This window comes from Tenrec ecaudatus, chromosome X, assembly GCF_050624435.1.
Source record: "Tenrec ecaudatus isolate mTenEca1 chromosome X, mTenEca1.hap1, whole genome shotgun sequence".
NCBI lineage: Eukaryota > Metazoa > Chordata > Mammalia > Afrosoricida > Tenrecidae > Tenrec > Tenrec ecaudatus.
The window spans coordinates 32,719,494-32,745,887 of record NC_134548.1 but is presented as its reverse complement, the minus strand read 5'-3'; the positions used below and the strand labels follow the sequence as shown (position 1 = coordinate 32,745,887).

At 38.8% G+C, this 26,394-nt stretch overlaps 1 protein-coding gene across 1 annotated transcript in view; it reads left to right on the top strand.

Annotated features, from left to right (window-relative positions):
• The window catches only part of LOC142433260 (dystrophin-like), a 432,482-nt gene that overhangs the window by 317,568 nt on the left and 88,520 nt on the right, over positions 1-26,394 (top strand). The window contains exon 15 of the mRNA XM_075538341.1: positions 26,113-26,236. Within this exon, the coding sequence (XP_075394456.1) occupies positions 26,113-26,236 (124 nt within the window). The remainder of the gene's footprint in view (positions 1-26,112; positions 26,237-26,394) is intronic.

The following is a 26,394-nucleotide window of genomic DNA, read 5'->3' as shown; positions in this document are numbered from 1 at the left end:
GAAGCATAGTTGATTGCAAAAAAACAAAACAAAACAAAACAAAAAACACAACACAACAAATCAAAAAGAATTGATTCTTTTTTTAAAACCATTAATTCTTAATCAGAAAATCTAAACTATCTCTATTCCCTTCTGATTCTCTCCTTCACATTCTGGACATGAGCACTGAAACAGCTCTCAGCATGGTCGCCTGAGAGCTCCTTAACTGCCAGCTACAAAGGTCGCTTTTTCAGTTCTGATCCTCCTTGACCTTTGCGCCGTGCTTGATGGTGATGACTAGACCCTTCTCAAAACGTCCCCCTCTCTTAACTTTTGGGATAGAGCTCTCTCTGATTTCTTTTTTGCTTCTGACTTTTTGATTATGCCTTCTCAGTCTCCCGGAGCTTTCTCTTTAATGTCAGTCTCTGCCAGAAACCGATTTTTGTTTTATGTTCTACAGATGACACTGTTTTATTTAATAATATCACTTGTAATGTTGACTTTATCTATAATGCATGTCTGCGAATTCCAATAGTGCTCTTTCCTAAGCCTTTCTTTTGCTACTGATAACTGTGTAATCCAAATGTCTATTGGCCATTTCTATCTAGATTTTTCTGTTAAAAATAGAATCAGAAAAACTCAACTCCCTGCCTTTAAGTCAGTTCCCACTCAGATCTACCCAATAGGCAGGGTAGAACTGGGCCACCAGAGTATAAATCTTTTAGGGAAGCTGAATACTGTATCTTTCTTTTTGGGGTGACTGATGGACTCAAACTGCTATCCTTTTGGAGAACAGCTGAACTCTTAAATACTTTACCACCAGAGTTTCCAGATTTCTTACAGGATTCTCGATTGTGGCTCTGAAGTTTAGAGTACCCAAATACAACAAATATCTTCTCATCAAAATCTATAAGAATGGCATACCCAGGAGTTCCTGAAATCTCTTGCAGCAGCAAATCCTGCCCATTATATCTGGTGCACTATTTATTCATTCTCTTCTTTATTTATCTTTAACAGGTTTGTTGGTACTTCATCCACATATCCTACAACTCAGTGGTTCAATCATATCACGAAGAGTTGTCCTATTTTTATCACAATCCATTTTAGAACATTTCCTTCTTCCTTCCCTGTGCTATGCTTAGCTGGTTTTCACCCTACTTTAATCTTTGATAATTTTATGCTTGACATTTTTAGCTAAATTCCCTGCCTCTAATTGGACCATTCTTGTTCCTCATAACCACAAACAAATAAACAGACACACTGCCATCAAGTTCCTAACAACCCTGTAGAACTGCCCCTGTAAGTTTCTGACACTGTACCTCTTTAAGGGACTAGAAAGTCTCATATTTCTTACAGGAAAGCCTGGTTGTTTGAACAAGTGACCTTGTGTTTAGTAGCCCAACACCTCTAGAAGGATATCTTAAAATATATCTTCAAACACAATTTTTATTACAGCAGCCTTCAGCTCATAATTCTTGAAATGCACAGTATAGAAATTCCTGGATAATCTTCTGCACCCCAACTCTCCAGCGTTCTCCTGTTCATCCTTGCCACACATTTCTTCTCTGCTCCCAGTTTTAAAAAATATTTATGGTAGCATTGCTCAAATCATTTGGGCTAAATACTGGTCATTACCAGCCAGTAATCAGATAATGAATTTAAGCCAGAATATTGTTTCCTTTATCAAGAATGTTTTGTATTAACAATTTAAATATTTAGATCATATATTGTGCTTATAAACTAATTTGATTTGCATTCCAAAAAAAGAAAAGAAAAGGAGAGAAATTGTCCCTTGAATGACCACACGTATACTTAGAAGGCGCTCCTCTTTGAAGTGCCTGTGTTTCCCCAACTATCTACTGCTGTCTTATCAATTCTGGTGCTTGGTGACAATATGTGTATTAAAGTAGAACTGGAAAACCACAAGGACAATAGTACCCTTTTCTGTTGGGTCCCTGTGAGTCGAAATTGACATGATGGTTGTGAATTTGCTTTGGTTTGGTCCCCCATAGGACTTTCAGTGGCTGAATTTTCAGAAGTAGATTGCTAAACCCTTTTTTTTCTGAGGAACTTCTGGATATGCTGAAATCACCAAACTCTATGCTACCAAGATTCCCTTTGCTAACTAGGATCCCCTGTACCTTTCTCCACTCCCATATTCCTTAGTACCAAAATACTGCCCTATCTTCCTGAGAACCCAACTTCACAGGTGTATTCGGCTGGATTCTCTAGAAAAGTAAAACCAGAGACATTTACATACATGTATAGAAAGTTAAAGCAAGAAAATGGCTAATGCCATTTTAGAAGTAGGTAGATCCCAAAAGATTTCGGTGAGCTGCTAAACTGGAGGATATTCCTAAATCACAGAGCTTGAGGCCTGATGAACTCAGGATAGGCAGGGACATCACAGGCTACAAAGGTTGATCAATCTAAGGCCAGCAGATTTGGATTGTGATTAGAGAGGTTAAAAAATCCAGAGCATATGAGTCAGATGGCAGGTGAGATGACAGGCCAATAATGGTTCATGGGATGGGCAAATAGCCTTTGGAAAAATTCCCCCCCAAAAAAACTAGAGCTTGAGGAAACAAATGCAGGATCCAGACCTTGCAAAAGAAAACTAGCATTTCCACTGTATCTATTTATATAGGAAGTAGGCTCTATGATTATCTTTGCTTGAGATCATCGAACAAATGTTGCAGCAATACCTTGACAGGGAACTGCCAGAAGTTCAGGTCACATTCAGAAGAGGACTTGGAACAAAGAAAATCACTGGTGATGTCAGGTGGATCTTGGCTCAAAGCAGAGAATACCAGAAAGATGTTTACTTGTGTTTCATTGACTATGCAAAGGCTTTTGACTTTATGGACCATAATATAATGCCAATGTCCTTGAGAAGAGTGGGACATTCAGAACACTTCGCTGTGCTCACGTGTAACAAACATGAATCAATAAGCAGTTGTTCCAACAGAACAAGGGGCACTGCATTGCTCACAATCAATCAGGAAAGGTGTTCATCAAGATTGTATCATCGCACCATTCTCGTTAAATCTTAATGCTGAGAAATGCATTCAGAGAAATGGAATCAAATGAAGTAGAATGTGGCATCAGGATTGGAGGAAGGTAATTAACAACTCATGGTAATTAAATGGCATAACCCTGCTTGCCAAAAGCAAGGAGGACTTGACATACTTGCTGATGAAAATCCAGGATTGTAGCCTTCAGTAAGGATTACAACTCAGTGTAAGAAAGATCAAAATCCACACTATAGCACCAATAGGTAACGTCATGAAAAATAGAGAAATGGTTGATGTTTTCAAGTATTTTGTCTCACTTGGATCCACACTCAATGTTCATGGGAGCAGCAGTCAAGAGATTAAAAGACATATTGCATCAGGTAAATCTGCTGCACAACATTTCTTCAAAGTATGGAAGATCAAGGACTAAGGTGCTCTGACTCAAGCCATGGTATTCTCCATTGCCTCATATGCAGGTGAAAGTTGGACATTGAATAAGGAAGATGGTAGAAGAATCGATGCATTTCAATTGTAGTGCTGGAGAAGAATATTAAAAGTACCATGAACTGCTAAAAGGACAAACCAATTAGTATTGGAAGAAGTAAGGCCAGAATGTTCCTTAGAGTCAAGGATGGCGAGATGGTGCCTTACACACTTTGGACATATTGTCAGGAGAGCCCCGTCCCTTCAGAAGGACATCATGTTTAGTAAAGGAGAGGGCTGGCAAAAAAGAGGAAGACCCTTGACAAGATGGATTGACGCAGTGTCGACATCAATGAGCAGGACCAGGCTTTGTTTCATTGCATTCTGTTGCGCATAGGGTCACTTTGGGTTGGAGCAGGCTCAATGACACCTAAAAACAGCAGGCCATACCCCAGAGGACACCCCTTTTCCACTGCTGCAGGGCTGTGACTTTCATAAAAGGGTTGCACTCCACCCTAATCTTAGAGCTGCTTGGCTGCTCACAGCCAACTCCATCATGGAGTTGATGACATTACCTTGGGGTCACATCATGGGGAATCACTAAGCATCAATTCATCATTCACTGGGGAACCTCGCCAAACGGAGCTGACAGAAAAACTAACAAATGAGGCATTTTTCATGTTGTTAATATTTCTATGACAATAATTTTATTATAATGATTTTATGTTTGCACAACAGCATCCTCTGTAAGTTCCTTGATAGTACAAATCATTTTTATCACTCTGAATTTCACATATAATTGCACAATTGTTAATCTTTTGGCTATTGATTGAGAGATTGATTGTTAGAATGTACCCAGAGCTGCAGTAGGAAAAAGATCTGATCACTCAGATAAATATTCCAGCCTAGAAAACCCAAAAAGCATGTTCTCCTGTGTCATTTGGTGTCCTTCAGCATTAAAAAGTTACTCAAACCATGTAAGCACCGAAATAACAGATTCAAACATGCGTAGTGAATCGGGTAGTACTCATGATTTTGTCATAGCCTTCCTAGTCAGCAAAACAGAAAACAATTTAGATGGCTCAAACAGGAATATAATGTGGGGAATTGTTTAAGCAGATGTTGAAAAACTGTGAAGCAGCTCAGGAGATCATGAGGCAACGTAAAAAAAAAAAAATAGCAACATCAGGAAGCTGCTGGTATCCCTAGGGCTGGAGAAAAAAATGGAGCCAGGTGGTGATACTATCAGAGCCCATAAGCTGGGTTTTCTCTAAAGGGAAACTAAAACCATAATTAAAGCTGCCAAGCAGGTTATTGGACCAAGGAAGAAGGTTCTAACCGAAGCCACGTTGGGGATACAGCTGTTGAGAAGTGTCACCCAGGGCAAAGTGATAAGGAAAAATACTTTGGTTTTTCTTTTTTTCCTGCCCTCCAGTATTCTGTGAGTGCCTCCAAATGGACACATTTAGTTAAAAGCCAGAGGAAAAGGCTGTTGGGAAATGTAAATTCCTCTGCTTCAGGAGCTCTCAAAAAGATGGAGAATGTGTCTGAGAGCAGATGAGCAGCACGGAGACGCTTTTGCCTTCATATACACTCCAAAGGCTTGGACTTAAAAAAACGTTATTTCATCTCACTGAGGATCTCTTCCTTGGTAATACAATGGTATTTAGATGGTCTTCTTTGTTTGCCCTCCCACTGTGGCAATTTAATTATATTTTCTTCTCTTGTTGATAGTGTAGGCACAAAGGTATACATCTCCTTTCTCTGGAAGAGTGTGGAAGTCTCCGTGGTTCATAATTTAGAACAGTTATCTTTCAATTATGCATTTGCATTATAAGTTAGTTGCCGCAGATAGAGTTGATTCCAACTTGGGGCAGCGTGTGTGTGTGTGTGTGTGTGTGTGTGTGTGTGTGTGTGTGTGTGTGTAACTATCCATCATAGGGCTATACCTTTTCATTTCCCAGGCATTCCTTTGCAATAGAAACAATTCTAATTCTTAGCTCTTCTGAGAACCTTTCCTCCCCACCCCCAACTTCTTTTATGTGAATTAGGTGAAAGTTTATAGAGCAAATGTTTTCCACTCAACTTAACACAGATTTTATGCCATGCCTTTTCCTTGTCATCCCCATGGTAACTGCATTAACCCCCACTGCACCCCCATCCCTGCCCCAGGAGTTTCTCCTTTCCATTCTTCTTTCCTGACCCTTCTTGACTTCTGACCTTTGTCTTTGGGAAAATGCTGTCCTTTGCATCTCAAATGGTTGATTATTCCCAGGACTGTATTTCTCCTTGCTGGCATGAGTCACCATACAATTCTGAGAGTTCTTTTTTGTAGAAACCCTAACTCAATCTTCCTTCTTGACACTGCTAAACCCGGCACAAATGCTGCTGATTTTGCGGAGCCACAAGTTTTTGTTTTAATAAAGTTCATATAGATGTTCAGTAAAATAAGTAGACAGAATGAAACAAGGCATGGTACTTTAGAGGAGCCAACAAGTACACGTCAGATTTAAATGGCTTTTCAACATTGCACTGGGTAGTTTCTCAACCCTGACTGGAAGTGATTTAAACTTTAAAGAACCACAACTTAAAAAGCATGTTGAAGTCCTTTAAACACAGCGAGGCTTCACACCGAGAGTATTTAAAGTTTAATTGCTTTCCACGGGGTCCCAGGCCCCGTCCAATATGTGGGAGGGTTCTTTGAACACTCTTGTAGTTGGTAGGAAATCATGGCATTTCAAGAAGTTAGTGACAGCTCCCTTGGTGTACTTATTAACATGCATATCCAGGTGGTAATCGATTTTTTGGTAAGGTTTAATGCCAAACTAGTCCCAAAAAGTTGGCGAAGTCCCAAAAGTCCAACTCTTGCACAATGCTTAGTCCTTTCCACTCTCTTCCCCCTCCCTCCCACGGCTGGCTCTTCCTCTGAGCATATTCCTTCATGATTTTGTGAATTGCTGCAGGGTCCCACACAGCTCCACAAAGTTTGAGGAAATGTCCCACATGGTCAGCCAGGTGTCCAAAGTTCAGCCAGGTGCTGGGAGCAGAGGAAACTGTTCATTCCTGGCTCTTGCTGGTAATAAGATCCAGTCCTCAGCTTCCCAGTGGACTCATTGCATATACAGCAGGATGGCCTTGCAGGGAATCTTGTTCCCAATTATTGAGTCAGAGCCTATCTGTCCCTTCCCCCACCCTCTTCCCAGGCTCATACTGAGAAAGGTTATTTGATGGACGTTACATGGTGTAATCAGAGTTCACCCAAACATAGTAATCTGCTTCCACCCCTGGACTATACCTTATTTATGCGCTTAAGACCCGGGGCCTGGGGCAGGACTTTTCCAGTAGGCATTGGTGGCCTACTAGTCTCAATCAGCCAGGCTTTCTCCCAGTCAACTCCACAAATAGCTTTTCACCTCTGAGTTAGAAACATAGTCCTTTATTTCTCACTGGGTCAATCCATCTTGTTGAGGGACTTCTTTTCCATGGAACTGATGTCCTTCTCTACAATGGCCTTCTCCATGGCGACTATCCCTCCCGATACACTATCCTGATGGGAGATTATCCCACCTGGTAGAATATCCAAGGCATGCGAGACCAAGTCTCATCTTCCCTTCTTGGGTATTTCTAGATGTGTATCTTTCACACAGATATGAGTCTATTTCTTACCAATATCATATCCACCCACACCGATTATTAGTCAGTCTTCCATATTCCTTGTCTACCTTTCAGCTGCATATGAAGCAGTCAAAATTACCTTCTCCTTCAAATCTATATCCTTGTTCCCCCCACCCCCACCGTTTTATAAGACTTTTAAAGAAAAGAACTCTAACACTAAATTAGCCTAATACAATGCATCATTTATTTTCTTAACTGCACTGCCATGGGTGTTGCTGGGAGATCCAAGTATCATGCAACCCTTTGCAACTTTAGTCTGTTCTTCATGTATAATGATGTTGCCTTTTGGTCCAGCTGTGAGGGGGTTTACTTTCTTTACATCCATGTTTAAGTCTTTGTTCTTTACCAGAAAGTGCTTCAAGTCCTCCTGGCTTTCAGTTAGCAAAGTTGCATTATCTGCGTATTGCAGCTGGTTAACAAGCCTTCCTCCAATACGGATCTCACACTGTTCCTCATATAATTCAGCTTTTCTGTTTATTTGCTGAGCATACATATTTTAGATGCCATTGGGTCAGTTTGGACTCATCATGACCCAGTGTACAACAAAATGAAACACTGCCTGGTCCTGGATCATCCACACAATTGCTGTCATGGGTGATCCCATTGCTGCAGCCACTGTCAATCTATCTTCTTAGGGTCTTTCTCTTTTTTACTGTTTTACTTTACTAAGCATTGCATTGTTGTCCAAGGACCATTTGGTTCATCCTTATGACAAGTCTGAACTACATGAGATGGAGTCTCTCTATTCTTGCTTCCAAATAGCATCCTGACTGTACTGATTTCAACACATAATTGTTTTTTTCCAGCAGCTCCTGGTACTTTTAGTATTTTTGCAAGCATCCTAATTCAAATTCAATAGTTCTTCTTGTCTTTCTTATTCAATGTCAACTTTTACATGCATATGAGATAATTGAAAATATTATGGCTTGGTACAGGTGCACCTCAGTTCTCAAAGTGACATCCTTGCTTTTCAACACTTTAATGAGCTCTTGCAATGTATTGTTTAATCTCCTGAGTGCTGCTTCCGTGAGCATCGATTGTGGATCCAAGCACTTATCTGTCATTTGGTCATACTGTGGTGACTTGTGTGTTGCTGTGATGCTGGAAGCTATGTTACCAGTATATCAGCAGGGGCACACAAAGATGAAGAGGTTTCAACAGAACTGTTGGACTAAGAACAAATGATAGAGAAGGAATCCGCTATCAATTTCATAGAAATTAACCTCCAAAAACCTAATGGAATAATTGAGTAAGTATGGCGAAAGGATACAACCCTGGCACATACGTTTCCTGATATTAGCCCTTTGTTATTGTTGTTGTGGTTATAAAGGCTGTCTCTTACTCAGGCTGTATATAAAAACAAACTCATGCAAGAAATGTTTTGTTTATCCATAGCTGAAATAAGGGGTTCTGGATGGAAAAAAAAGAAAGAAGGTTGAAAAGGTAGATTGTATTCATTTGAAAAAATAATCTTTCTCAGATATAGACATATTGATTTCAATATCCTGGTCACAGGAAGCAGATGCATATTTTTGAAAACATGCAATGCAATTGATTGTCTGCCAGCTGCTACCTTTTGGCCCTCCTAAGGGGTTATGCATTGGGATGTTAACCGAAAGGTCAGCTGTATGAAACTACCAGCTTTCTGTTCCTGTACAGAATTACGGCTTCTTAAACCCAAAGGGGAAGTTCTAAACTTCCCTTAAGTCAGAAGCTCCTCAAGGTTAGTGAATGTTGAGAGTTTTTGAGACTTAGAAGAGATGTGTCCTGTTACCTGTACTACATAGAACTTGTGGTCAGTAAACTTTTCTGCTAAGAAAGAAGCAGGCAGTAAATAGTTTAGGCTCTGTATACCCATTTTCTGTTTTTCAAAAATACTGAAATCTTTTTTATAGAAAGAAAGAAAGAAAGCATCCATTGCCCAGGTAAAAGAATAAAGGTGGCTCCGTTCCAATCATAATTTTTTTTAGTCATTTTATAAGGGGCTCATACAACTCTTATCACAAACCATACATATATCAATTGTGTAAAGCACACCTGTACGTTAATTGCCCTCATCATTCTCAAAATACTTGCTCTCCACTTAAGCCCTTGGCATCAGGTTTTCATTCCCCCCCTTCCTCCCCACTCCCCTCTCCCTCATGAGCCCTTGATAATTTATAAATTGTTATTTAGTCATGTCTTGCCCTGTCCGATGTCTCCCTTCACCCCCTTTTCTGTTGTCCATCCCCCAGGGAGGGGTTCACATGAAGATCCTTGAAATCGATTCCCTCTTTCCAACCCACTCTCCCTCTACCCTCCCAGTATTGCCACTCACACACCTGGTCCTAAAGGTATCATCCGCCCTGAATTCCCTGTGTATCCAGTTCCTATCTGTATCAGTGTACATCCTCTGAACTAAGCAGACTTGCAAGGTGAAATTCGGATCATGATGGGGGGGGGAAGGAAGCATTTAGGAACAAGAGCAAAATTGTATTTTTCATCGGTGCTATATCGTACCTTGAAGGAGATCTCCAGTGGCCAACAAATGGGCTTTGGGTCTCCACTCTGCACTCCTCCCTTCATTCACTGTGGTAAGATTTTTTTTTTGTTCTGATGATGCCTTATACCTGATCCCTTCGACACCTCGTGATTGCACAGGCTGGTGTGCTTCTTCCATATAGGCTTTGTTGCCTCTGAGCTAGACAGCCGCTTGTTGACCTTCAAGCCTTTAAGACCCCAGATGCTATACCTTTTAATATCCGGGCACCATCAGCTTTCTTTGCCACATTTGCTTGTGCACACATTTGTCCTCAGCGATCGTATCATGGAAGTGTGCACACAATGATATGATTTTTTGTTCCTTGATTCCTGATAACTGATCCCTTCAGCACTTCGTGATCACACAAGCTGGTGTGTTCTTCCATGTGGGCTTTGTTGCTTCTGAGCTAGATGGCCGCTTGTTTATCTTTAATCCTTTAAGATCCCAGATGCTATATCTTTTGATAGCTGGGCACCATCAGCTTTCTTCACCACATTTGCTTATTCACCCGCTTTGCCTTCAGCAGATGTGTCGGGAGGGTGAGCATCATAGAATGCCAATTTAATAGAAGAAAGAATTGTTGCATTGAGGGAGTACTTGAATTGAGGCCCAAATGTCCTTCTGTTACCTTAATACTAGACCTATAAATATAGGCACATAGATCTATTTCCCCATCCTCATATATAAATATATTTGCATATGTACATGTCTTTATCTAGACCTCTATAAATGCCCTTTGCCACCCATCACTTTCCTCTATTTCCCTTGACTTTCCTCCTGTTCCATTATCATGCTCAGTTACCACCTGGGTTTCTGCGATATCTCTTCATTACATTACCCTTGATCATTCCCTACCAGGCCTCCCACACCCACCTCACCATCAATTTGGATCACTTGTTGTTCCCTTGTCCCTGGGTTTGTTAACACCACTTTCTTTCCCCCACCTCTCCCTATCCCTTGTCCCCTGAGAATTGTCCGTTCCATTGTTTTCTCTTTCAGATTGTTCATCCAGCCTTATTTAGACATACCTGAGGAGATAATAACATGCACAAAAATAAGACAGAGCAAAGCCAAGCAACAATATACAACACAGCAACAACAACAAGCATACTTTATTAACAAAAACAGTTGACGGGCCAAATTGGTGCATTGAACAAAGTTTTCCAACTACTGCTCTAAAGAGTGCAATAAACACAACCATTTCTGCTGTTGATAATCTTTTGCATTCATTCATTCATTCATGTATGATAGTGGTTTTGTTGGTAGTTTTTAGTGAACTCCGTGGTACTAATCCACAAGAACTCTGTGGTAGAGGCATACAACCAAAGCCAAAGCGAACTCACTGCCATCAAGTGGATGCCTACTGATAGCAACACTATGGGACAGGGACCATGTATTTCTGAGACTCTAATTTTTATGGAAAAGTAGAAAGTCCTATCTTTCTCTAGCAGAGCAGTTGGTGTTTTGAAACTGCTGACCTCATGGATTGCAGCCCATCTCCTATTCACTACTCCACTAGGACCCTGCAAGATGCATAAGATTGGCTTAAGTCCTTCTAAGAGAGTCACATGGAAGACAAGCACCAAGGACCCTTGTCCATATTTCACATATATTAACTCAACCCTTCAAAGAGCATTATGGGGTAGATTTGATCATGACCCCTTTTCCAAAGAGATAAATGGCAAACAAAAGGAAAAGTAAGTTGACATTTGTAAGATTATATACTTTAAAGGAACCACACGCTAAAACACCCTGGCACAGCTCAGCATACTGATTTCATAAAGTCTCTATCAAGGTTTGTTCTAATGAGAGGTTAAAAAGATGATTTCATCAAATTATTTAGCTGAAATGCAAAGCTTGGCCCTGAATGAATAAGAATGTGCCAAAGTCTATCTATGGATTATGACTGGGTCGACATTCTGAATTTCCAAAGAATCTAAGACCTATTTGACTATCTTTAAATGCAGATATCTTTTTGTTTCCCCAGTGAAAACAACTCCTTTAGCATCAAGGCATAAATTATATTTCTATACTTGGACAGTGTTTCTTACAAGACTTTTGATGAGCACCAAAGTCCTCATTCTAATATATGAAGCAGTAAGTAACATCAGAAACAAAAGGTCAACACTGGCGATTAAGGTCTTTCGGAAATTAATGAGGATCCTCAAATAATATTAAACTGGGGTAAAGATAGCTATTGCATAACATCATGAGTGTTACCTAAAAAAAAACTGACCTAGTGCTCCCATACTGAATTTAGATTCATAGCAAACCTATAGGACCAAATAAGACTCCCCCAAAGGTTTTCTGAACTCTAAGTCTTTATGGAAGCGAACTACCACATCTTTCCTTCTTGAAGCAGCTGGTGGTTTTTAACTGCTCACCTTTAAGGTAGCACTCAAATACTGAACAACTGCGTAACTAGTGTTCCCATGAGGGTATAAGTTATTTGATTAAGGATCTGGGTTTACATTAAGGAAAATACTAAGAAATAATGGTAGAGACTAATGATAGAGACTATTGGCTCGGGTGGTAGAGACTCCAATAAATCTTCCCCCAAATTAAAGTGGTACAGGTGTAGCTACTAACCTCTACTGTATAGCATCTTACAAGAAAATCTTGTTAATTTTTCCATTAAAAATAAAAGATGGTTTCCTTTTTGCCTGGAACAAACTAAAACAACGTTATATAATGGGCATCTTTGGATCCACAGAGTGTTGCTCTTAAAACTTGGCTCAGTGCTCCACTGTCATTTGATTTTAACTTCAAGGGGGCGTTAGAAAGCTTCTTATGATTTATAAAACTGAAAATTATAAATAGTAACCTTAAAAGAATGTTTTCATGGGAGAGGAGTTAAATTGTTATTTATAAAGGAAGTGCCATGAATACGATGCTTAAAATTCACTTTCCACCTTCGTATTTTATTGGAGTTTAACATTTGGGCAATTAGTTTAGTCTAGTCTATACCAGAAGTATCATTAGAGGCAGATTCATTTCATAGATATTGTGGGCACTATAGCCATTGGAAAATATACTGGCTGCAGATCCCACCAAATGCTGCCAAATTACTTGAATTAAACATGTCTCCTGTAAATGGGGACATCTTTTTCCAAGAGATACACTATGTGACAACTTGAAGATACTTTTGTGTGTGTTTCAAAATGGCTGAAGGCATTTAAACTGTGCATCTGTGGGTGTCTTTGCCGGCTTGTTCTTTTTTACACCATTTTATCTACATCTTTAAACATTTTGTGTTTCTGTGTAAGAGAACTCCCATGAAAAATCCATTTGTCACCATGTTATCTTTATGTAGATAAGAAAATGAAAGAACAGCCCATTTGGGTCCAGGCTTGCTGTGAAAGGGAATGTGCGCCCTCTAGTGATCTATATGTATTCCTCACAAAGTCATGCAACAACTTTTACGTTCCATCATGTTAAATAAACATCAAATTTGATTTTCAAATAAATAACTCAGAATTTTCAACCTGAGAATATTAGAGTATATTATCATTGATATATCATGATGACAGGAGTTTATCTATCACTTAGGAGAATAGTTTTATTAACCTGTGTTTAGGTGGTTTTCTTTCATAGAACTGTTTCAAAGGGGCTTTCAATTTACTGAAAATGAAAAATGGGCTCTAGGCATCTGTGGCTTGGCAGCATCTTACTTCCAGCCCTCGGTGTCATTTCATCTTTATCTATGTTCTCTCACACTCGTTGGCTTTATAACCAATTCCTCTAATAGTGCTGGTTTTGATAACTTGCAGTGTTTTGGACTTCTGTAATTTTTAGGGTGTGTTTTCCTGATAGGTCTTTCAAAAGCAGTTATAAATGTGACTTCCTTCCAAATGTGTTATGCGTTTGAAATAAACCCTAAGCATGCACATTTTAATTATTAGAATTTGTTAGTAGAATATCAGATGAAGATTGGTTTTAGGTTAGTTTTTAGCTGCCAGATGTTTAACATATTGCATTAATTTTACTTTGGGCAAAAATGCCTTATTTTGTACAAATTGTATTCTTTTCAGAGTATGTCACTATGCTAGGGACACAAAGATTAATATCTTGACCAGGTAACTAATGAAATTTCTTGCCATTAATATCTTGAAAAATATCACATCCCAGGTTTTATATCCAAGGACATATAATTTCAAAGACAGTATGTTTATTCACACTGAAAACATCATTTGATATTCCATAATTGACAATTAAAAAGATAACTCCATTTTAAGGATAACCATTTATATCTGGGGATAAAATTCAGATTTTTAAGCATAACTTAAATAGGCATATTTTAGGACAAGTTAAACTACAGAAAAATTGATTTTTAGGTAGGCTTTAAAGGTGCATTTCAGTACCATCTGATATCATTAAATTTTTATATGTGGAAACACTATTTTATGAGTGATGCACTTAAGATTCATACATATAAAACTAAAAGTACATTTACACTTATAAATAGAATCATGCAAACATAAGAAAAGAGAGATCATTTGTTAAAATATTAATGTAGCAGTTTGTACTGAAGATAGTGTCCTGAAAAGAGTTTTTAAGGCATCTTCTTATAATTCAGAACATCCTTAGCTGGTCTTTATTTAGATGGCTAGATGAGCAGAATAATATAATTGGAATATCAAAGATGCAATGTAAACAAAACTGACCTCAGCTTGGACCTTACGTTAAGACCTCTTTAATGAGCTAAGTAAGTAAACATAGATTTAGTAAATTAAAAAAAATATATATTTCCAGAACAGTTTGATGGTGACTTTTTCATTTTTAGTCATTAAACATGGAAGCAAATGAAGATCAGAGAACTTAAACATTTGCTCAGACTCTGGTGGTACAGTGGTTTATGTGTGAAATCAACAGTTGAATCCTCCCAGCTGCTCTGAGGAAGAATGATATGGCCATCTGTTCCTGTAAAGATTTTCTGCCTCAGAATCTCATGGTAGCAGTTCAACGATGTCTTATAGGGTCACTATGAGTCAGAACCGACTCAGGCGCAGTGGGTTGTGAACAGCATAAATATTATACTCAGGACTTAAAACATGTGGCAGATGACTTACAGTCCAGTTTTTTCCCACTGCACGATTTTCAACCTTCATCTAAAACACACTCAAACGCACAAAATGACGTAGATTTTTTTAAGTCCATGAGACAGTCATGTGACCTTTAAAGAAAGTCCACCCACATGCTGCAAATAGGCACACAAACACATCCCAGTGTGTCCACACACATTATCTTTACTTGGCTGAGGAACATGTATTGAAATATTGATTTGTTTTCCTCCTGCTTCAGTAAGAACTTTCATTTTTCATACTAGTCTCTAATTATGAAAGCAAAATAATTGTCACATTCATAAGCATCCACATAGAAAACAGTATAAAGTCCAAAATGTATTTTGTTAGCATTCATAACACAGGAATGATCACTGATTTTATTTGGTATTTTATAATATTTCTTTGGATCCAATGTAATTGATTTTTGTCTTATTCGTTTTTCTAATGCAAATGACATGTAGATACAAAGGGAAGGCCTGTCCAGTTTTACCAGAATGAAGCTTGAAGGGGGACCGAATAAGGAGCTATTGTTCACAAAGACTTTGACTGATGTTAATCTTGAACTGGTTTTTAAAAGATAAATAAGTGTTTATCAGAAGGTCTGAGATCCAGAGAGTATTAGTTAATCAGTAAAACTTCATAACGTCTTCTCACTATCTAAAAGTATGAAGAATAGAGATTCTTAAAAATATAAAAAACAAAACTGAAGAGCTTTACCTCATCTCACCTCCCAAATCATGTCTTCCATATTGTCACACTAAAGAAAAAATATATTCATTTTCCATTAATATGGAAACATATTTTCAAAGCTTCATTATGCTGCATTATGTACACTAGATACTTGTTTTGATTAGTCACCTAGTCTAGGCTTAAGGTTTTGTTAAAGTCAACAGGGTTCACAAGAAGCAGCACTTGATTTTAGATTTCTAAATATGAAGCTCAGACTTTTTATGAAATTCTACTTGCAAGGATGCTTCAATTTTTAAAATGGCTATTCATAATCTAGCTCCCTAATGAAATTAGTTAAGACAGGAAGCTTGGAGGATTTCCACTTAGGAAGTTTACACATTTGGGAATGAAGGGTTCCAAATGGTATATTGAAAGTGACTGAATTAAAGTTTATGTAAATGTGTCATCTTGGTTTTACACTGTATAGGGCAATCACTGTACAAAAATTAACAGAGCACTCAATGTCCATTAAGAGGTTCTTCTGACATAATTAGCCCAGTTATAGCACAAGTTACATGGGAAATACGATTGTTGAAATAAGCATCTTTTAAAATTACCCATGATTCTTGTTGCACTATTTGGATGTGTGTCTGTGTTTTGGCCTTTTTATAAATATAAACTTACATATCCATGCACATATGAGTTATAATATAAAAGGATGGGGTCATTGATCTTACTTGTGGCATCTTTATGGGAATTACAGATGGGCAGTGTTGAATCCACTTGTACAATCAGATATACAGGGTAACGTGAATCTTGTGAATGTTTAGTTTGTGTGAGCAAGCTTTTTTATATATATACTTTTTAATTTCCAGGAAATAAAAGGTCTCTTGGAAAGAAGACCTTAGCTTTTGAATTGTTTGGAGGGTAGAGTGGGGATGTTTCTGAATGGATGGTTTCCCTCTTTTCTTGGAATTTACACAATTTAAATTGGAGGATTTGTGATGAGTGTACTTATATGGGCTGGAAAATAAGCCCTTAATTTCTAATCACCAAACTAAAAAAAAAAATCCAGACTCACTGCCGTGAAGTTTATTCCAAATTATAGGAACCCCACAGGAAGAGTTGAAGCTCTGTGTGTCTCCCAGATGGTAACTCTTTACAGGAGTAAAAAGCTTCATCTTCATCCTGCAGAGAAGCTGGTGATTTCAAACTGCCCACCTTGCAGTTCGCAGCCCCTATTCCACCAGGACGCTTACTGCTAATTACAAATATATATTTTATATATTTATATATTTGAAGAGCATAGGACCTGTTACTCATCAATTACAGGAAGAAATATGATTTCATGCATAACAATGAAACTCATACTTTTCCTAGTATATAACTGGGATTTTATACTTAATAGAATTAAACTGTTTAAAGGAATATAATATTTTCCCTGGTCACATATGGGAACATGTTTACTACAGTCTGTAGTATTTCTGATCATAAGATGAGCAAGTCATACAAAATGTATTCATGAGTTCATCCTGAGATTTTGGAGCTCATTCAGAAGCCTTGGTGATGCAGTAAGTTAAGCATTGAACTGCTAAGTGAGAGAAATGAGGCAATATACTCTGATAGAGGTTTACAACCTGAGAAAACTTAGAAAGAAGTTCTACTGAGTCCTATAGATTTGCTATGTATTGAAATCAACTCAGTGAAAATCGGTAGAGGCCCCTGATGAGCAATCTATGTTATATCGGTCAAACATGTTCTGTGAGAGCATTAAGAACACTCAGTTAAAGGTAGTACATCGCATTGATTCTACAAAGATGAGAAAATCTATGAACTGAACGGAACACAGCATTCACCAGGGAGATGGTCATCACTGTCAGCAACTTCCTTGGGAGATTTTGAAAAGCATAATATCTTTAGCTGGTGCTCAAATGACCAACTCACAATCACAGAAAGTACTGGAGAAAACACCTCCCAGAAAGGAGGAGTCTAAATGAAATCCCACATTTCTATGTAAGCAGGAGGTTTTTAAAAGCAGAGATTAATTTGCCATGTGGCTCTGTAATGTGATCTGAAGAATTTTCCATAGAATTAAAAATCTTTGAGAAAACTGGGAACGAATCACACAGATGAAATTAAGGAATCCCTGCCACATTATTACATAATAAATGAAAAACTCTCCCCCCCACCCCCCCACCACCAAATCAAGATACCATGGAGTCGATGCTGACTCATGGGAACCCTATAGGACAAGGTAGTACTGCCCCTGAGTGCTTACGAGATAATAACTATGAATGGGAGTAGAAAGCCCGGTCCTCCTGCAAGGGTTCTGAAAACCTTGCCAGTCCCAGCCCAAATTGTAACCACTAAGCAGCCAGGGCTCTCTAAATAAATAACAATGAAGTGAAAATTTGTACTCTGCAACTAGGGCCTTCGAAGGATCCAATAAGAATAACTCGCTCATTTTGCTAGAGTAGGGGCAATGTCACGTAGAGTATGCATTGAAAGTGGGCCACTGGCATTTCAGGGGGTTGCCAGAGAGGCCTTTTCAAACTGCCCCTGATGCTTCATTCCTCCAGCCTTATGTCTGTTCGAAAGAGATGGAAATGTCCACTGGTGAGGATTGAAGGGGACACAGTGAAAGCAGCAGAGAGTTAACTTCTTGTTCTCTGCAGCAGATGGGATTCATTAGATGGTGGGAAGTAGGCTGACTGGACATGATATTAAGGCAAAATTAGGTTCTCAGAAGGAGAAATCAGAGATCTCATTGAAGCATCCAAATATAAGCCAAGGGGACACAAAGTCACAATAAGATTGGGTCATGAGTAACTTGGAGTTTGGACTGATTCTAAACAAATAAAGATGTCACTATGATGAAATAACAAGCAATCCATCACTCAACAGAAGCCTGCAAATAGAAAATATTCTTTAGCTGATATATTGTTTAATTTCCTTTTAGAAAGGACATGGAACATATTCTTTTCTTACCTATGAAATTACATTTCCCTTATCAACTACACTGATTTTTTTAAACTTGAGCAAAATTTGAAATTAATTTCTCTTTCTTTTTAATCCATAATTCAAAGTATGAGTGTCACCGTTCTCCAGAAGATCTCGATGTGAAGGGGTCATTCAACCGCTATTGTGCGATCTTTTCCCAAATTTGTAAAATTAGACATACACACAAACGAAAATCCAGAATGAAGAAAAACCTCTCTATGGAACTTTATCTCTTGTTCCTAGAACTGAATTGAATTATTGGAACTCCAAGCCAACTGGTGCCCTGTCTCTTCAAAGCTCCACACACGGAGCAGCCAGCAGATGGTTACCATGGCTTTAACTCCACCAAGCCTTCATTGTGTGGAAATCACCAGTTTAATTGGCAAGGTCTTTAATGCAGAACTGCTTTAATCATAATTCTTTGAAAAGGTGTTTTTTATTACACTTAAAAACAACAAAACAACATTAAAAAACTGTATCAAAAAGAAAAAAAAACCAAAAAATCAATTTAACGCCATTGGGTCAATTCCCACTCAGAGAGATCCTATAAGAAGTACCCATTTGGCTTCTCAGATTGTAAGATCTTTACGGGGGCAGAAGGTCTCATCTTCCTCCTGAGCAGTGGCTGGTGGATTGGAACTACTGCTCTGAGCAGCTGTAGGCATAATCTTCAAGACTACCAGGGCTCATCTGTGGCCCAAAATAAGGAAGATAGTGAACTATTTTAAGATACAGGATAATTCTACATTTTCCCAAGGACAGATGTCTAAAAATGATCTAAAGTTTCATTTTGATTGGAAACGAGTTACTTCCTAACTTAGTGCTGTTTTGGTGGTGGTAAAAGCAAGTTCCGTCAGACTTATTTTGACCCCAAGTATCAGCGTAGAACTGCCCTACAGGAAGCCGATGGCCAAGTCTTTTGTGCACAAAGCTGATTGGTGGTAATTAATTTCAAACCTTTCAACTGGGAGCTGAGTTGTGCCACTGTTGTGCCACCAGAGTTGTTTTTTTTTCAAACTGTCTAAATGACCTTTATTATTTGCTTGTTTGTTTTATACACAGTTAATTGGAGGTGGTAGTATATGGTAATTACACATTTGTGGAAAAGAAGACCTGCAAACCAACCAACCAAAATACTGGTCTCTAGTTACAAATAAAACACCTTTCTCCAAGATACACCTTACCGGACAAAGCCAATATCCCCCAGCACAGTGCTTTGAGCCCAGTTTTGGTTTTATGGGCCCTAGGTGGAAGTGGACCATTTTTCTAGAGACAATGTGCATCCAAAAGGTACATCCCTGCAGGTCTGGAAATGAATTCACTTCTCCCTCCCCCCCCCCCACCCTCCTCCCCCGCTCACTGGTCAGTCAAACAATAGACAGGTCCGTAATTGGATAATCACTCATTTGAGAACCAAATTGCAGCATTTATCCAAAGACAAAATTCTTAGGAAAGAAGGCAGAATAGAAACAAGAAAGCAAGGAGAAAGTGGGATAAGTGGAGGGGGGGGGGTTGCATTCAAGGCGATGAAACATCATGTGTAAGACTTGACTGAAAAACTGATATCTCTCTAAGCCTTCGACCAATGTACAATAAGAAGTTTTAAAAGGGGAGTGTGTGTGTGTGTGTGTGTGTGTGTGTGTGTGCATGCACGCAAGCTCAAGAGCAGAGATGTCTGTTTCTTTGTTTTCTCTTTCCATATTTTAAATTGTAAAGTTAGTGGAAACTCGCATTTCAGATCACCAACTTTATATGCAACAGTTTAAACTAGTAGTCAAACTATCCAATAGTTTACCGGTTACTCATTCCTTTACTTCTTCCCACCTTCTTGTACACTAATTTAAAGGAGGTGTTTGGCCTGCCCACTGTATATTCAAAAGCCTCCAATCCACTCCAAACCTTCAGGGAAGAAAGGTTTGGTCATTTCAAATAGATAAGCAGCCACTCAAAACCCTGTGGAGTACAGTTCATCTCTGAAACACATGATTTCACTGTAAGTCAGTAACCATTCAATGACAATTGACTTGATTATTAGTTTGAGTGGATACTCATCTCACACAGGTCTGAGTGTTTTAGTGTAACATTGGTCTGTCTATTTTACAAGAAAAGGGGAAAATTTGACCAAAGTAAGTTTTACTAGGAAATGCAGCTTTCATAAATCCATTTTCCCATAGAGAGGTGGATATGAGTCAGTGAAGGATGCCATGTCCCAGGAGGGAGTACATGAGTAAATTAAGGGACAAAGCTTCCTGAAAATGCTTGAAGAGAGATTTGTTTCCAGAATAAAAAATATAGTATAAGAGGGGAGATCTATCAAGGCCAAGTCAATTAGTGTCGTTCAGGATATATTTCATTTAAAAAGGGTGGGTTAATACTATAGAGAGATAATAGAAGATTGCAAGTTAGCAATCTAAGATGTAAGGTTGGACAGAGGATAAACTTTAAGAAAAAGCATCATTTCCTTAAAGCAATTATGGAAGGCAACAACAGAGATGTGGGTAAAATTTTATTTGGGGAAATGGGAATTTGATGAAAATCTAGTCTGATCATTTTCTATGTAAAATATTTTTAAATACAAAAACAACAAGCTAATCTTCTGAGAGTTGTGGGAAAGAGGTGTTGATCAGAACTTTCGGAGTTTTGGAAAATACTTTGAATTGTTCTTGTGGAGAGTGGGTTCTCAGATTGGAAAACAAAACGAAACTGTGGCACAACGCTGGGTTTAATTGAGGCTGTTGATCACTTGCCTTAGTTTGTGTTTCCTCCAAAGCTGATTGGAAATGAGGACTTAGGCACAAATAGTTTATTTGGAAAATTTTCTTAGCCAACACTGTAAGCAAGTGGGCAGAAGAGATATGAAGGGAAGGCAGCCAGTAAAGGATGAGACATGAGCACATTATTGTTAAGGGCATCCAGGGCTCCACTCTGCCGGAAACTCCCTGATACACTCTATGGAACATATTTCAGGATTATACCATAGAGGGGCAATTAATACACCAACTGCCATCTCTCACTGGTGAAGGACTCTCCTGAGATGTTCATTTCCATCACTCCTTTTCTGACCAAGGTCCAAATGAATTCCCTCAGGCTGAGAAACATGGGGACTTTTACAGTGGGCTGGATGAGATTTTCTAAAAATGTCTTTCTCTAGACATGCTGGTGGAAACAGGTACTGTTGATTGGAATGTTATATGGTTCACTAGATATAATGGATGCCTATTGTACCATAACCAAGAATGGTCATTTTAATGATTTCACATCAATCGAGAGGGAGAGGGAGAGAGACTTTTTTCTAGTATCATGCCGTTGTTGCCAGTACAATTTGCCGTGAGTTGACTCTGACCCATGGCAACGCCATGTGTGAGAGCAGGACTGTACTGCATAGGGTTTCAATGGCTACTTTTGCAGAAGCAGAATGCCAGTTCTTTTATCTGAGGCAAGTCTGGGTAAACGCAAACCTTCAATCTCTCAGTTAACATTACCACGTTCACCATTTGCACCACCCAGCAATAGATGCAATGAGATGATATTTTTCATCAATATTTTATGGATCAACAAATTGGAAATCACTTATTTAAACTTGTGAATATAACAAGTGTGGAAAGCTATCAACTACCATGCATGATATAATTAAAATCTGTACATACATATGCACATGAAAAAAAATAAATTGCTAACATTGAATGACATAAAGGCATTTAGCATTGAAATTCTCTTTATTCAAATAGCTGATCTTTCAAATTCCAGTTGGACACCCTTAGGAACTAATAACACAATAAAGATTTATTATTAGAAAACATACACCATTTGTGGTGAAGGATATAATGATGACAAGATGAATGGATTACCTGCCCTATTATACTAACTATCTGAGGTCAATTAACTTCGCTAAGCCTCTATCTCCTTATATGGGCAGGATGACTGATAATACCTAAGCACATAATTTTATAAGAATAATAGAGAATTAGTTTTTGAGAATGTCTTGAATTCTGTGAAGGCTTCTATCAGTTTAATTGTAAAGAAATAGCCCCAAATTAACAAGAAAACAATGAACACATTTATATATTGCTAAGCCCTGAAATTCCTTTTTTAAAAATCATTCAAAAGTTTGGATGTGGAACGTTTCCTTTATGGTAGTAAATGTGAAACATTTCTAGAGTTTTAGTTTATTTAAATGTAAATATGAGTTGAAAGTATAACATGGAATTCAAAATATGGATTACAATCATCTATTGCATCAAAATAAGAAAGAAAAGTTCTCAGTCTAGCTGAGAGGAATCACTAAGAGGTGGAAGAAGGGGAAACATGATGATGGGGCAGGTGGAGGCAAAAGGAAACAGAGGAAAGTGCTAGGAATCAAAGCTATAGATAGAGGTTTTAATAGAGTTGTGTCCTTATATAAATATATTAATCCATAACAATAGTGATATTGGCCTATGTACATATATTTATAAGGCAATACACTGAAGCTGTGGATGGGTCTTGGACCTCAGCTCATACCCTCCCTTAATACAAGAACACATTGTTCTAACAAAATGGCATTTTGTGATCCTAACCGGCCACACACACCACCTCCCTGACACTATCGCTGAAGACAAAATGGGTTTATAAGCAGATGTGGTGAAAACAGCGGATGGGGCCTGGCTATCAAAAGATATAGTGTCTGGGTTCTTAAAGGCTTGAATTAAACAAGTGGCAATCCAACAGAGAAGCAACAAGCCAACATGGATGAAGCACACTAACTAGTGCGATCATGAGGTGTCATCGGGACCAGGTAACAGACATCAGAAGAGTCATAACAAACAACAAAGAAACAAAAACATGTTGGTGAGAATGAGGGGGATTGGAGTGGTGACCCAATGCCCATCTGTGGACAATGGAACATCACCCCACAGGGGTGGTGCAGGGATGGGATGAGTCAATCAGGGTGCAGTGGAGCACCCTGAAATATACATCAGATCCCTTGAGGCCTCCTCACCCCTCACTATCATGATCCCAGTTTTGCTTCCCACTCTAGATGGGAGGATGTACATAGGTATAGACAAGAGATAAAGCTCATGACACAGGGAGCTTAGGAACAGCAATGGGAATAGTGATACCAAAAGGGTCAGGGGAAGAGGAGAATGGTGGGGAGGAAGTAGATACCAATCACAATGAATGGAACACAACCACACCTCCCCATCCAGGGGGAAGAACAACAGACCTCAGAGGGGAAGGAAGACACAGGTTGGTGTGAGATATGAAAACAATAGCAATCTATAATCTATCAAGGGGCCATGATGGTGGGGAGGAGAGGGAGGGAAAAAAAGAGGAGCTTTTCCCAAGGGCTCAATAGAAAGTAAATGTCTAGAAAAGAATGATCACAAAATATGTACTAATTTGTCTGATAAAATTGACGGCTGGATTGTAACAAGAGTTGTAAGAGCCCCCAATAAAATGATCTTTTAAAAAGAGAAAGAAAAGTTATATTTCCTCGTTATATGCTATGTTACTGATAAGCTCTCTTCAGGTACCAACTTTTGGGGAAAGTCAGTGAACGACCAGCCATGGCATATCTAAAACTAATTGATGAATTCTAAAACCATCATGTGGGAGAATTGTTGAAGTAACTAAGACTGAGCTGTTTTCAACTATTTGAAGGGTAGTGATGGAAAAACATTCATGCCCATGAACACATTTTCACCTCCCTTGTGGGAGACTGGAATGCCCCTCAGAATGTCTCAGGTGCTTTTGATTTGTTTATCAAAATAGGCCAACTGAAAAATCAAACAAACAAAAGTAAAAACACCTCACTTCCATCAAGTCAATGCTGATTCATAGTGATTCCATAAGAGAGGGTAGAACTACACCCGCAGATTTCTGAGATGGAAACTGTTTATGGCAGGAAAAAGTCTGGCCTTTCTCCCATTCAGTCCCTGGAAAAGTACATCAAGCATGGTACAGTGGAGGTTCAGAGGAATGCAGTCAAGGAGATATATTGACACAGTGGGTGCACCAATGGGCTTAAGCATAACAACAATTGTGAGGATGGCACAGAACTGGGCAGTGTTTTATTCTGTTGGGTCACTGTGAGTTGAGCCAACTGAGCGACACCTAACAAGAACAAGTGGGAGACCAGAATTTCATCCCTGGCCAGTGCACCTCAGAATCAACAATTGTCCATCTGTCCATAGACGTCTGTGTGTTGCTGTATTAGTGGACAGGTTTCAGCAGACTAAACAGGATGATCTACTTCTGAAAATCAGACACTGAAAACTCTGTGGACGACAATTGTCTATTCTCCACAGATCACAGGCATTAAACAGAATTGATCTACCTTTCCTTCCTTTGTACATAAAGTCTCAATGACTCAGGTTGACTTGATGGTTGATACCAACAATAGCCATGCAAAATTGAGTATACACTATGATGAAACCACATTGCTTGGATTTTGAAAATGTGCACTTTTGGTTCACTTCAAATTTTTTTATATGAAGACTTACTGAGTCCTTTGGTTTTCTGAAGACCAGCATCTTGTCTGTTTCCTTTGGTTAATAAATGGTGGGCTTATGTGATCTCAATATTCACTTTTCATATATAGATAAAATGTAGGAATCCTTTCTTGGGAAAAAAATGAATTCATAGACATCCCCACCCTAGGAACCCACCTATGATTTCCTTAAAATTTCTGTCTTACCAATACTTAACTCACTTTAGAAGGAATGAGATATTCCCAGTAACTGCAGACATTTCGGCAAAAAAGAAAGGAAGAAAGGAAGAAAGGAAGGAAGGAAGGAAGGAAGAAAGGAAGGAAGGAAGGAAGGAAGAAAGGAAGGAAGGAAGGAAGAAAGGAAGAAAGAAAGAAAGAAAGAAAGAAAGGAAGGAAGGAAGGAAGGAAGGAAGGAAGAAAGAAAGAAAGAAAGAAAGAAAGAAAGAAAGAAAGAAAGAAAAGAATGAGTGTAACCTAATGGTGCTTCAGATATTCCAGTCTGCAGACCAACCCACCGCCAACGTGAGCTGGCTTAAGACAGTAGTTCTTTTCATTGATTGTTTTTAGACTTACTTCTCACAAATGAATATGGACAGGCATTCTGTGTAGTTCACTGACTCCAGGTGGTTTCATCTGATCACTTATTTGGCTGGATGCAGCTACTGTTTGAGTTGACTTGAAAGCTAGACATGGCTTCGCTGACTGGTCTCCTGGCCCTTCCTTTTCCCCATTGTCTCTTAACTGACTACCCTGGGGTTCCATAGGCCATGATATACCTTACACCACAGAGGAGTTGCGCACTGTCTTTTTGTGAGTCAGTCCCAGATTGTGTGTTCCACGAGAGAAAACTTCAATGTGCAATCACTTACCAAGTCCTTGCTTGCATCATACTTACTCATATCCCCTTTCCTTTGGATTGGAGACCGCAAGGGAACATGGATATCAGATGTAAGCTTCAATGGAAGCCAACAACAGGAATGTTTAGTTTGTTGTAAATGGTTTACAACAAGAAGGCTGGCTTCCTTGATAAGTTAAAAAAAAAATCAACCAATGTAAACTTCCAAGCAGAAGTTTATAGGAGATACTCTGGCTTCCATGATAATTAGATTCTGACAAAACTAACTACATATCATGAGCTTACCTGACTAGGGACATAGTGGTGTTATTAAAAATAATAAGGACACCAGGCAGGAGTTTCAGATCAAGAGGAGAATGACAAATGTGGATAAATTGCTTTTTCTTTATATATAAGGAAAGAGCTAATCAAGAAATAATGACCTTTATTCTTTCCTGTCTTAGGTTGGATGTCGATATAACTGAACTTCACAGTTGGATTACTCGCTCAGAAGCTGTGTTGCAGAGTCCTGAGTTTGCAATCTATCGGAAAGAAGGCAGCTTCTCTGATCTTAAAGAAAAAGTCAATGTAGGTTATGCATTACTTTTTGCACATTTTCTTGAGCTGTACTGCTTGTAAGCTCAGTGTTGTGCACTCTGGTGTTCTATTAGAGTTAAAAGAATTAAAACACTATGATATAATGCTTTCCCTGTAGCTTTAAACTATGTATTAGACATCATGGTGAA